The 14,420-nt window shown below is 43.3% G+C and overlaps 1 protein-coding gene across 1 annotated transcript in view; it reads right to left on the reverse strand.

Moving 5' to 3' along the window:
- LOC139750913 (uncharacterized) overlaps positions 1–14,420 on the reverse strand; it is a 264,061-nt gene that overhangs the window by 59,049 nt on the left and 190,592 nt on the right. Inside the window, exons 6-7 of the mRNA XM_071666216.1 lie at positions 11,445–11,567; positions 7,087–7,183 (exon numbers count right to left, since the gene is read on the reverse strand). Coding sequence (XP_071522317.1) covers positions 7,087–7,183; positions 11,445–11,567 — 220 coding nt within the window. The remainder of the gene's footprint in view (positions 1–7,086; positions 7,184–11,444; positions 11,568–14,420) is intronic.

A 14,420-nucleotide genomic window follows, 5' to 3' on the forward strand; every position in this document is an offset into this window, starting at 1 on the left:
ATAGACTCGTAAAAGAGAGGGTTTCAGATGCTAATATGCTGAGAGGGGCAGCTGGAGGGATGTCTGATGACTATCTTTTGGAGGCGAAGGTGAAGATTTGTATAAGGTTTTCAGAAAAGAAGAGAGAATGTTGGGGAGAAGAGAGTGGTGAGATTAAGTGAGCTTGGAGGAAGTACCAGGAGAGATTGAGTTTAGAATGGCAAAAGGTGCGAGCAAATGACGAAAGGGGAGTGGGGGAGGAAGGGATGTATTTAGGGAAGCAGTGATGGCTTGTGCAAGAGATGCATTTGGCATGAGATAAGTAGGAGGTGGGCAGATTAGAAAGGGTAGTGAGTGGTGGGGTAAAGAAGTAAGATTGTTCGTGAAAAAGAAGAATGAGGCGTTTGGGCGATTATTGTAAGGAAGTACTGCAAATGACTGGGAGATGTGTAAAACAAAGCTGCAGGAGGTCAAGTCAAAGATGCAAGAATTGAAAAAGAGGGCAAATGAGAGCTGGGATGAGAGAGCATCATTAAATTTTAGCGAAAATAAAAGATATTTTGGAAGGAGGTTGATAAAGTGCGTAAGACAAGAGAACAATGAGAACATCGGTGAAGGGGGCAAATGGGGAGGTAATAACAAGTAGTGATGACGTGAGAAGGAAATGGATTAAGTATTTTGAAGGTTTGTTGAATGCGTTAGATGATAGAGTGGCAGATATATTTTGTTTCGGTCGGGGTGGTATGCGAAGTGAGAGGGTCAGGGAGAATGATTTGATAAACAGAAAAGTGAAAGCTTTGCGGAAGATGAAATCCGGCAAGTCGTCGGGTTTGGATGGTATTGCAGTGGAATTTGTTTAAAAAGGGGGTGACCGTGTTGTTGATTGGTTGGTAAGAATATTCAATGTATGTATGCATTATGGTGAAGTGCCTGAGGATTGGCGGAATGCATGTATAGTGCCATTATTCAAAGGCAAAGGGGACAAAAGTGAGTGTTTAAATTACTGAGGCATACGTTTCTTGAGTCTTTCTGGGAAACTATATGGGAGGGTTTTGATTGAGAGGGTAAAGCATGTATAGAACATCAAACTGGGAAAGAGGAATGTGGTTTCAGAACTTGTAGCATTTATGGATCTCGAGAAGGCATATGATAGGGTTGACAGATGTTTTGTGGAAGGTTGTATGAGTATATGGTGTGGGAGGTAAGTTGCTAGAAGCAGTGAAAAGTTTTTTCAAGTATGTAAGGCATGTGTACGAGTAGGAAGAGAGGAAAGGGATTGGGTCCCAGTGGATGTCGGTTTGCAGTTGCGGTGCTTGATGTCTCCATGATTGTCTAATTTGTTTATAGTTGGCGTGGTTAGGGAGGTGAATGGAAGGGTTTTGGAGAAAGGGGCAAGTATGCAGTCTGTTATGGATGAGAGGGCTTGGGAAGCGAGTCAGCTGTTGGTCGCTGATGATACAACGTTGGCTGGTGGCTGATTCGGTTGAGAAACTGCAGATGTTGGTGACTGGGTTTCGTAAAGTGTGTGAAAGAAGAAAGTTGAGAGTAAATGTGAATAAGAGGTTCAGTAGGGTTGAGGATCAAGTTGATTGGGAGGTAAGTTTGAATGGAGAAAAACTGGAGGAAGTGAAGTGTTTATGTATCTGGGAATGGACTTAGCAGCGAATGGAACCATGGTAGCGGAAGTGAGTCACAGGATGGGGAAGGGGGCGAAGGTTCTGGGAGCGTTGAAGAATGTATGGAAGCTAGAACATTATCTCGGAGAGGAAAAATGGGTATGTTTGAAGGGATAGTGGTTCCAGCAATGTTATATGGTTGCGAGGCATGGGCTATAGGTAGAGTTGTGCAGAGGAAGGTGGATGTGTTGGAAACGAAATGTTTGAGGACAGTATGTGGTGCGAGGTAGTTTGATCGAGTAAGTAATGAAAGGGTAAGAGAGATGTGTGGTTATAAAAAGAGTGTGGTTGAGAGAGCAGAAGAGTGTTGGAATACTCATTCCATCTCCTTCTTACATCACCACTACTTGTTATTACCTCCCCATCAGCCCCCTTCACTGATGTTCCCTTTTGTTCTCTTGTCTTACGCACTTTATTTACCTCCTTCCAAAACATCTTTTTATCCTCCCTGAAATTTAATCATACTCTTTCACCCCAACTCTCATTTGCCCTCTTTTTCATCTCTTGTACCTTTCGCTTGACCTCCTGCCGCTTTATTTTACACATCTCCCAGTCATTTGCACTACTTCCTTGCAATACATCTCCCAGTCATTTGCACTATTTCCCTGCAAAACTCGTCCAAATGCCTCTCTCTTCTCTTTCACTAATAGTCTTACTTCTTCATCCCTCCACTCACAACCCTTTTTAATCTGCCCACCTCCCACCTTTCTCATGCTACAAGCATCTTTTGCGCAAGCCATCACTGCTTCCCTAAATACATCCCATTCCTCTCCCACTCCCCTTACGTCACTTGCTTTCACCTTTTTCCATTCTGCACTCAATCTCTCCTGGCATCTCCTCATACAAGTCTCCTTCCCAGACTCACTTACTCTTACCACTCTTTTCACCCCAACATTTCCTCTTCTTTTCTAAAAACCTCTGCAAATCTTCACCTTCGCCTCCACAAGATAAGGATCACACATCCCTCCAGTTCCCCCTCTCAGCACATTAACATACGAAAGTCTCTCACGCGCCTATCAATTAACTCGTAATCCAATAACGCTCTCTGGCTAAGAATAGACAACAAAGGCCACATTCTTTCACACTTAGTCTCTAGCTGTCATGCACCGACACCACTACTCCCTTTCCACATCCAGGCCCCACAAAACTTTTCATGGTTGACCCCAGACGCTCCACATGCCCTGGTTAAGCCACTGACAGCACGTCGATCCCGGTATATCACATCGATCCATTCCATCCATTTCACTCTATTCCTTGCACGCCTTTTACCCTCCTGTATGTTCGGGCCTTGATCGCTCAAAATCTTTTCACTCCATCCTACAACTTCGAATTTGGTGTCCCACTTCTCGTTCCCTCCACATCTGACACATATATCCTCTTTGTCAATCTTTCCTTACTCATTCCCTCCATGTGACCAAACCATTTCAGTATAACCTCTTCTACTCTATCAACCACACTCTTTTTATTACCACACATCTCTCTTATCTTTTCATTACTTACTCGATCAAACCACCTTACCCCACATATTGTCCTCAAACATCTCAATTACAACACATCAACCCTCCTCCGCACAACTCTATCCATAGCCCATGCCTCGCAACAATATAACATTGTTGGAACCGGTATTCCTTCAAACATACTAATTTTTATTTTCCGAGATACCGTGTGTGTGTGTGTGTGTGTGTGTGTGTATGTGTGTGTGTGTGTGTGTGTGTGTGTGTGTGTGTGTGTGTGTATGTGTGTGTGTGCGCGTAAGAAAGGAGACTTCTTTGTGACATCTATGGATCTTGAGTGGGCATATGATAAGGTAGACAGAGATGCCTTGTAGAAGGTCTTACGAAATTATGGTGTAAGAGGATAGCCACTAGAAGCAGTGAGAGATTCTTATCCAGTGTGTAAGACGTGTGTACTGGTAGGAAGAGAGGAGAATGAGTGTCTATAAGTGAAGGTTGGTCTGAGGCAGGTGTGTCTCATGTCTCTATAACTGTTTAATCTTTTTATGGGTGAGGTGGTAAGGGAGGTAAATGCAAACTTCACTGGAGCAAGGATTCACTACATATGGATTGAGGGGGCTTGGGAAGAAATCAGTAGTTGTTTGCTCTGCAAAAATTGGTGACTGGGTTTGGAAGAGTGTGTAGAAGGTGGAAGTTTAGGGTAGAAATAAAGAAAAAAAATATAATTAGCTATAGTCGGGCAAAGGGACAGACTAGTTGTGGTGTGATTTTAAATAAAGAAAATTTGGGGGGGTGGTTGAACGTGAATTGTTTTAGATACCTGGCAGCAGATTTGGCAACGAATGGTATCACGGAAGCGGAAGTGGGTCATATGGTGGGTGAAGGGGTGAAGGATCTGGGAGCATTGAAGAATGTTTGGAAAGATAGGTCGTTATCTGAATAGAAGAAAATGGGTGTGTTTGAAGGTATAGCAATCCAAATTAGGTTGTATGGATGCAAGGAATGGGCAATAGATGATCATGTGCGAAGGAAGGTGGATGTGTTGGAATTGAAATGTATGAGGACAATATGTAGCGTGAGATGGTTTGATCGAGCACATAACAGAAGAGTAAGAAAGAGGTGTGGTAATAAGAAGAGTGAGGTTGAGCGAAGTGAAGGGTGTGCTGAGATGATTTGGACATATGGACAAAATACAGAAGCCAACTTGACAAAGCGGATACGTACATGTGTCAGAAGCGGAGGGGATAAAGAGCAGGAGACGAAATTCGAGATGGACAGATGAAATGAAAAAGCGATTGAGAGGTCTGGGCACGAAAATGCAGAAGGGTGAAAGGTGTACACAGGATAGAGTGAATTGGAACGATCTGGTATACAGGGGTCGACGTGCAGTCAATGGAGTGATCTAGGGCATATGAAACAGCCGAGGGAAACCAAAGAAAGGTTTGTGAGGTGTGGTTGTGGATAGAGAGATGTGATTTTGGTGCACTGTAAGCGAATGCGGCCTTTCTTCGTCTGTTTATGGCACTACCTCGGTAACGCTGGAAACAGCAAACAAGTATGAGAAAAAAATTGTAAGTGGGCAAAACATTTTCTTTATTAAACTGTTTTTTTGAAGACTAATGCATATCTAGCATTAATTAGCTTCTCTTCTTTTTTATCTTCCCAACCACGTCTTTTTATCAGATACAATGTGAATTAAATATCTTATATTCATTCTGACTTTATTCTTGAATTACATGATATGCTTCGCGAACACAAACACCGCTCTCTTCAGCCAAATTAATTGGAAATGACTCAACAAAATATAAAGAACAGGACGGAAAGGGATTACATCCTGAAGTATTATATCAGGGAACTTTGTTCCCTCGAAGTTCGTGCGTGGTGGTGTGATTGGAAGGGGTCAAACTTAGTGGGTCAACGAGTGGCAGAATTGCCTTAGGTTTCTGCCCCTGGGAAAGTCGCGCGGTGGTAGAGAGTGGGCCATCTGGGGTGTGTTGAAAGTTACTGTAGGGCCGTAGATTGTTCAGCGCTTTGATGATTCATGAAGGGGTTATATTCTCTAATGTACTTGGGTTCTCTTGTTTTTTGTCTTCTTGGGTCGTTGCAATGTTTTGATATTATTGTGTTTTCAGTAAGATGCTGGCGAATGACATTTATTTTATGTTTATTTATGTTACAGTGTACGTATCTCAGCCACAACCTGATAACAAGCTCTTTGCCTTCTCCTAACAAACTCTATTACTTTCATTCATGAATAAATTTCGATGATTCATTAACAGGTTAATGACATATTATCTTCAGTAATATGAGGTAACAAGCTGATTAGAATACCGCGCTGAACTACCATCCCATAAATCTATATGTCAGTGTAAGAACTCCATAGTGCTGAGTATAAGACACTATAGAATTAAGACCTAGTACGACAGCAGGGCACACTAGGTCACACGTATGTCAATGTTTACAGTAATACCTTTAAACAAGTTAACCGGAGGCACGGCTGTCGCACTACCTAGCTAGCAGTTTCGCAGATCCCTGATGCTACAACTGAGTCGGTATGCTAGTGCATAGTAAGTCGAGGGATGAGAGAGATCGGCTGATGTAGAATATATGGAATGACATGATTGACTTTATCATAAGCAAAAGCGAGGTAATAAGTTGGAAAGCAGAGGTGGATGGAAACAGAATACACCTAAAGCTCAAGGCAGCGGATAATTTCTCAGGCTAAATAGGTATCAGAGTGATCAAGAACGCCTCGCTGCCGAGACAATAATTGTAGCAGTTGCAGGGAACACGTTAGCTTGGTTGGCTTAAGTGACTGAAGCAGAAGCTTGTGTTCTTGTGAGACTGCTTACCATCTGAACAAATCTACCTTCAATAATTGTGAATTTTATTTATATGTACGAAGTTCTAATTGTTTTGTTTCGGTGATAAATCATAAATGTTAATGTTGTACTTTTAAGTTAAAGTTACGAGTGTTGGTATTATGTTTTGTGTGATCATTTTGTATGGTCACAAAGGAAGTCTCCTTATGTGAAAAGATAAGACGTTAAGTTACAGAATAAGGGGAAAACCAAATAACAGTGTATTTTTTTGGAGTGAATTTTGTTTCAGCCACATGATTAGACAGAGTGATCCCACGTAAGTAGAAGTGAACATGAAGTGATCTTCGGGGAACGGAGATGGACTCAAAGTGATCTTCCGTGAGTCAGAATCATGGGGAACCTGTGAGTTCTTCACTCTACAGAAGATCTATTCATCACTTATGGTCGTGTCGAAAGAAGAAAGTCTCTTGTGGACTGCACCAAGGTTGCAAGAAGACTGGGTAAATATTTAGTGATTGACTGGGAGATTCGAGTGAAACCCAGAACGATTGACGGTGTGTTGGAAGTCCGCTTGGCGTCGTAACTCAAGTCATAGCACTTATCTATACCTTCCCGAAGAGACAGTGGAGAGTACAAGAGTGAAAGACTCATCGGCCTAAGTTGCCACTAGCTGAAGAGCATTGAAAAGAGAACTGTACGCAGATTGTTTAATGTGTTTATGATTGCGGATTAGGGTTTAAAGTAATATTATCTCAAACTAATATGTTTCAGTTTCTGTCTTTTTCACAGGATAAATAGCTAATCATATTTGGAAGGTATCGTTTCAAGTTTTGGTAACTTCACACTGAGCAAAACGGCACCGTGTGATCACCCTGGGAAACTCAGTTCTGAGTATGACATACCCCCATCCTCTTAATGGCCTTTCCTTCCAGACAATTCTTCCATGATGATCCTTCCAAGTATTCTCTGTCCTTCTAGTCCAGGCAGACCTCCTCTAAAGGTGATTTTCTACTAAGTCATCCTGCTTGAACCCTACACGTGCTCTTTCCTTACGGCGGCCATGTTTTTGGTTGCACTCCTGAACCTCCAATGCTCTGATGCCCTTCCTTCTAGGAAACCCTCACTCTACCCTTTTAGGTAAGTCACCCCACGTACCTTCCAGGTGAGGGGGCGGCGTTTGGGATGACGTATCATGGTGTACCTGGCAAGGGTGCTTGGGGGGCGGGTGATGGTGAGGCCGGACTGCAGGATCCTGTGGATAGAAGACTCGTTAACAGATTAATAGCTGCCATGATTCTCTTGCTTCTTATGCCTCCACGTCCCGAACACCCCTCATCTACCATTCTAGCATCTAACATAATCAACAGTCCTTTATAAAACACTTCATCTCCACACCCCTTCTTTGTCTGTCACCGCTTCCCCATCTGCTCCGTTTACTGATGCTCCTAAATGCTCTCTATTTCTTCTCACAATATTCAACTCTTTCCAAAGCGTCTTCCTTTTCTCCCTGTAGTTTCTCCATTCTTTCTCACTGCAACTTTAGTTTGCACTGATCTTTTCAGCCCCTGCACCTTCTTCCTTACTTCCTGCCACAATCTCTTACACATCTCCCACACATTCACCCTCCTTTCCTGCAGGAACTTACCCATCCACCTCTCCTTTCTCTTTCACAAACAAGTTAACTTCCTTATCCCACAACTCACTATTAATTATCACACGCCCAGATCCCACCTTCCACATGCCACACAATTTTTTGGCGCATGTAAGCCCTGCTTCTCTAAACATCTTCCATTTTTTGTCCACTCCCTTGAATTGAGATTACTCTTACTTTTTACCATTCATTCCCCAATCTCTCTTGGTTCCTCCTCACACAAACGTTTTTCCAAATCTCACTCACTTTCACCACCCTCTCCTAACCATATCATTTCCTCTTTTCATATAGCCTTTACAAACTTTCAACCTCGCCTCCATTTAGAATTAGCTGCTCCTCTCAGCACATCCAAAAATCTCTCTTTAGTGTACCTGTAAGGACATAATCCAATAATGCCCGGTTACTATTAATCCCATACGCCTACGCGTACTTATGTATGTTCCTCTATTTAATCCGGGTATTCCTCAATCACCAATTCTTTTTCAGCATACATCATCACAAGCTATTCATCATTTCTATTCACAATGCGTACCCTAACTCCCATGATTTTACCCTTAACTGCCACATCACAACCCATGACTATTTTTCGATACTCCACGTCATAACTGCTGACACAATCAGCTCCTCCCAAATCTCCAGCTTCCCATTCTCACTTATGCATCTGACTGACAGAAGTATAAGCGATTGCAATCATTTATTTCTCGTAATCCACCCTTATATTCCACACCATTCGGAGACTCACCTCCTTACACTCCTTCAGACATCACCACAACTCTATCAGCAGAAGTGTCGATCCCTCCTTTGCTCTTACCCTCAAACTAACCTTCAACCTTTCCTCTTGGACATCCACGAACTATTCTGTCCCATTCTCCTTGATCTTAGTTTCACTCAGAGTCCAAAACATCCAGGTCTCTCTCACCAAACATACTGCATATCTCTCACTTCTTATTATCTTAGCCATTTCCTCGCACATTCAGACACCCCAGCCCAAGTTTTCGAGGAGGATGAATCCTCCTTGCTTGATTCCTACTTCTTTTTCAACCTTTAGTTACCTTCTACAACACACACAAAACACACACAAATCACACACACACACACACACACACACACAATCTATATCGCCTTTCCGACTAGGTAGCGTCAGGAACAGCAGAAAAGATAAAGAAAAAGGATCTTATCTGCAAAAATCCAATATCTAGCTGCCATATATAGTGAAATGAAACTAGAGCCCACCACCCACAGACAAACTCCACAGGCTTATCCATAGCTTACCTTAACCATTTCATGTGACCTGGTTTAGCCCTTTAACATCAAGTTGCCCCAATACAGCATATCGTCTGACTTCATTCTACTTAGTGCACGCCTCTCGCCTTCAGGATGTTCGGGTCCAAATACCAAGGCCTCCTTTAATCTATCCTTCCCCTCTCCACATCATCTATCTTGCTCCTGCATTTATGGCACAAAGATCCTTATCATGCGTTAGCCTTTTTTCCTCTTCATATGATCCAACTCGTCTCACGCGTTCTTGGCCTAAATTTCGTTTCAATAAAACACTGCCTGGACTGCTCTACCTTTAAACACCTTAACGTGCCTAGGACCTTATCCACTTTTCCACCGTCTGCTTCACTTCAGGCTCTATCGTCCCATCCAGTGCTATACCTACTCCCCAGTGCCTAAAGACCTTCACATCCCACAGGTTCTCAACAATTAGATTTTCTTGTCTCATTCCTCATTATCTAATGTTTTTGTTTGCATAAACTTTTAGTATTCTACGTTCATACACTCTCCTAAACACTGTCACTCTCCTCTGGAGTGCCCCTCCAAGGTCTGCCACCTGAACTGTGTTATTCACATACAAACTTGCGTCTCACGTCCTCCGTTCCCCCACCTCCAACATACTGCAGATGCGTCTCACGTCCTCCGTTCCCCCACCTCCAGCATACTGCAGACGCTTCTCACGTCCTCCGTTCCCCCACCTCTAGCATACTGCAGACGCGTCTCACGTCCTCCGTTCCCCCACCTCCAGCATACTGCAGACGCGTCTCACGTCCTCCGTTCCCCACCTCCAGCATACTGCAGACGCTTCTCACGTTCTCCGTTCCCCCACCTCTAGCATACTGCAGACGCTTCTCACGTCCTCCGTTCCCCACCTCCAGCATACTGCAGACGCTTCTCACGTCCTCCGTTCCCCCATCTCCAGCATACTGCAGACGCTTCTCATGTCCTCCGTTCCCCCACCTCTTGCATACTGCAGACGCGTCTCACGTTCTCCGTTCCCCACTTCCACCATACTGCAGACTCACCCCTTGTTCCAAGGCCCTCGCATTAATCTCCTCCACCACTCCGTCCATAAACAGATTAAACAGTCATAGTGGCGTCATACATTTTTGATGTGGACCTAGCTTCATCGGGAACCACACACCCTCTTTCCTTCCTACTCGTACATATACCATACTCTCTCGGTAAAACTCCTCACTGCATATACAAACCTCTTATTTATCTTATCTATATTTAGCACATTCCATGACGCATCTATGTTAGTGTATAGTCATACACTTTCTCAGGTTCATAGATGTCATATATAAATCACCCTTTGTCTCGAGTTATTTCTCACAAATGCTATTCGGAAATAACACCTCGTCCACACAACCTCTACCTCTCCTGGAACCACATTGCTCCTCTCCAGTCAGTATCTCAGGACGATACTAAGCCATGCTTTCCTAATACTTTCCCGTACATTATGCTAGTTACATTTAGCAGACTTATACTTTGTAACTCCATTTTTTCTGATCTTCCTTGCCATTACGAAAGGCTACTGTACATATACTCCGCCAATCGTGAGGCACCTTACTCTTGGTTCATACGTACGTCGAACACCCTGACAAAACAATCAACAACAGCATCATACCATTTATCAGAAGTGCAATTGCACCTCCATATTGTGCGGGGCTGTCACTACCGCCTTTCTTTTCAGCAAACCATTTGTCATTACATTTTTTACTTCACATGACACCTTCATTCTACACATACCTATTTCCGTCTCTCAGTCATCTGGTACTTTCAGCAGACCTTCATCTCCTTTTTAAATCTTTTCTGTGACAATCTCCTCACATACTCTCTTCACTCTAATTCTCCGTTCGTCCTATCTTTTTTTTCTTCTTACAGTAATCGTCCTTTTTCCAAAATATTCTCATATTCTTTACAGAATCTGGATATTCTTTCTCCCCATCTTTCCTTTGCCCTCTTTCTCAGCTCTCGCACCGTACTCTTGACCTTCCACTGCTTTCTCTTGTACTCTTTCCACTCAGCCTCATAACTTCAGTGCCGATAACATCCATAAACTTCCCATTTCAATTTCACTAGTAATTCTACTTCCTTGTTCCACCACTCATTACCCATTCCTATACGTCTATGCCCTACTCACACTACGCACTCCACTTTGGTCGAGACAGATGCCATTTGCCCGACGAGTGATATGGATTAAAGCACACATTTCTTTGTTTCATCCCTCGAAGGGGAAGTCAGGCGTGATAGCTTTAACCTTACCTACAGGTAGAGCATGGATAACTAACTGGTGGTGGTCACTGCAGGCAGAGGCCATGACTGTCACTGGCGACTTTTAGTAAACCAATGATGGTTGATGGTGGCAACTGGAGGCAGAGAAAGGATAACCGGTAACTACAGTCACAGTTGGGATGGCTTGTGATGGTGACTGGAGTCAGACCATGGGTGACTATTAGAGATAATTGTGAATGATGATGATAGTGACTGTTGTATGAGCACTGGCGGCGATGGCTAACTGATCGACATGTAGTCCATGTAGTTGTCCTGTCCTCCTCTCCAGTTCTTGTACATGACTTACCTGAAGCCCATGTCGTCATCCTCGCCGCCCCAGCCCCAGTACTTGTTGGAGTAGCCGTTCACCAGCAGGAAATGGTCAGTCCGCATACCCAGCACGCCACCCACTAACACGAAGTACGGCAGCCTGCGGGCGGAACAGAGAATGTTGAAAATGTTGTCAAGCTTGTGCTTGTAGACTTTTGTATGAGGATGACGTAGATGTTTGATTTATCTACGCCATAAACAAGACACAAGAGCCTACACATCGCCGAAGCACTAATCATCAAGGAACAGCAACCAGAACACAGGCCAAAACAAGATAATAGAACCACTCTCCCAGGATCGCAATTCAGCCAATGAGCCCGCATGACTATATGCACGTCCCCCTACAGGTATTAACTAGCTACCCGCAATATTTCCCAGCAGCTACATTGACAGTGATGTGAATTTCAAGGATTTGAATCGAACGCTAACCCTTAGGAGGTATCCTACACAAGCTACTCAGTCATGTAGAGACATTTTAGACAATATGAAAAATCAGAGAAAGTCTAGAAAGCAATATAATCTGGTCATTTTAGCAATATATGGATTTGTATGTAGCATTTATGAATCTGGAGAAGGCATATAGTAAAGTTGATAGAGATGCTCTGTGGAAGGTATTAAGAATATATGGTGTGGGAGGCAAGTTGTTAGAAGAAGTAAAAGTTCTTATCAAGTTCTTATCATGTGAACGTGTAGAAAGAGAGGAAAGTGATTGGTTCTCAGTGAATGTCGGTTTACGGCAGGGGTGCGTAATGTCTCCATGGTCGTTAATTTGTTTATGGATGGGGTTGTTAGGCAGGTGAATGCAAGAGTTTTGGAAAGAGGGGCAAGTATGAAGTTTGTTGTGGATGAGAGAGCTTGGGAAGTGAGTCAGTTGTTGTTCGCTGATGATTCAGCGCTGGTGGCTGATTCGGGAGAGAAACTGAAGAAACTGGTGACTGATTTGGTAAAGTGTGTGAAAGAAGAAAGCTGAGAGTAAATGTGAATAAGAGCAAGGTTATTAGGTACAGTAGGGTTGGAGGACAATTCCAATGGGAGGGAAGTTTGATGGAGAAAAACTGGAGGAAGTGAAGTGTTTTACATATCTTGGAGTGGATCTGGCAGCGGATGGAACCATGGAAGTGGAAGTGAATCATAGGGTGGGGGAGGGGGCGAAAATCCTGGGAGCCTTGAAGAATGTGTGGAAGTCGAGAACATTATCTCGGAAAGAAAAAATGGGTATGTTTGAAGGAATAGTGGTTCCAACAATGTTGTATGGTTGCGAGGCGTGGGCTATGGATAGAGTTGTGCGCAGGAGGGTGGATGTGCTGGAAATGAGATGTTTGAGGACAATATGTGGTATGAGGTAGTCTGATCGAGTAAGTAATGTAAGGGTAAGAGAGATGTGTGGAAATAAAAAGAGCGTGGTTGAGAGAGCAGAAGAGGGTGTTTTGAAATGGTTTGGGCACATGGAGAGAATGAGTGAGGAAAGATTGACCAAGAGGATATATGTGTGAGAGGTGGAGGGAACGAGGAGAAGTGGGAGACCAAATTGGAGGTGGAAAGATGGAGTGAAAAAGATTTTGAGTGATCGGGGCTTGAACATGCAGGAGGGTGAAAGGCGGGCAAGGAATACAGTGAATTGGATCGATGTGGTATACCGGGGTCGACGTGCTGTCAATGGATTGAATCAGGGCATGTGAAGCGTCTGGGGTAAACCATGGAAAGTTGTGTGGGGCCTGGATGTGGAAAGGGAGTTGTGGTTTCGGGCATTATTACATGACAGCTAGACTCTGAGTGTGAACGAATGGGGCCTTTGTTGTCTTTTCCTAGCTCAACCTCGCACACATGAGGGGGGAGGGGGATGTTATTCCATGTGCGACGAGGTGGCGATCGGAATGAATAAACGCAGACAGTATGAATTATGTCCATGTGTATATATGTATATGTCTGTGTGTGTATATATATGTGTACATTGAGATGTATAGGTATGTATACTTGCGTGTGTGGACGTGTATGTATATACATGTGTATGGGAGTGGGTTGGGCCATTTCTTTCGTCTGTTTCCTTGCGCTACCTCGCAAACGCGAGAGACAGCGACAAAGGAAATAAGAAAAAAAAATATATACATATATATGTATATATATATATATATATATATATATATATATATATATATATATATATATATATATATATATATATATATATATATCCAATAACGCTCTCTGGCCATCTCTCCTACTTACATACGTATGCTTATATATATCTCGCTTTTTAAACCAGGTATTCCCAATCACCAGACCTTTTTCAGCACATAAATCTACAAGCTCTTCACCATTTCCATTTACAACACTGAACAGCCCATGTATACCAATTATATCCTCAACTGCCACATTACTCACCTTTACATTCAAAGAGAGACTTTTGGATGTTAATGTGCTGAGAGGTGCAACTGGAGGGATGTCTGATCATTATCTTGTAGAGGCTAAGGTGAAGATTTGTATGGGTTTTCAGAAAAGAAGAGTGAATGTTGGGGTGAAGAGGGTGGTGCGAGTAAGTGAGCTTGGGAAGGAGACTTGTGTGAGGACGTACCATGGGAGACTGAGTACAGAATGGAAAAAGGTGAGAACAATGGAAGTAAGGGGAGTGGGGGAGGAGTGGGATGTATTTAGGGAATCAGTGATGGATTGCGCAAAAGATGCTTGTGGCATGAGAAGAGTGGGAGGTGGGTTGATTAGAAAGGGTAGTGAGTGATGGGATGAAGAAGTAAGATTATTAGTGAAAGAGAATAGAGAGGCATTTGGACGATTCTTGCAGGGACAAAATGCAATTGAGTGGGAGATATATAAAAGAAAGAGACAGGAGGTCAAGAGACAGGTGCAAGAGGTGAAGGGCGCAAATGGGGAGGTGATAACAAGTAGTGGTGATGTGAGAAGGAGATGGAGTGAGTATTTTGAAGGTTTGTTGAATATG

Source organism: Panulirus ornatus, chromosome 1 (assembly GCF_036320965.1).
Source record: "Panulirus ornatus isolate Po-2019 chromosome 1, ASM3632096v1, whole genome shotgun sequence".
NCBI lineage: Eukaryota > Metazoa > Arthropoda > Malacostraca > Decapoda > Palinuridae > Panulirus > Panulirus ornatus.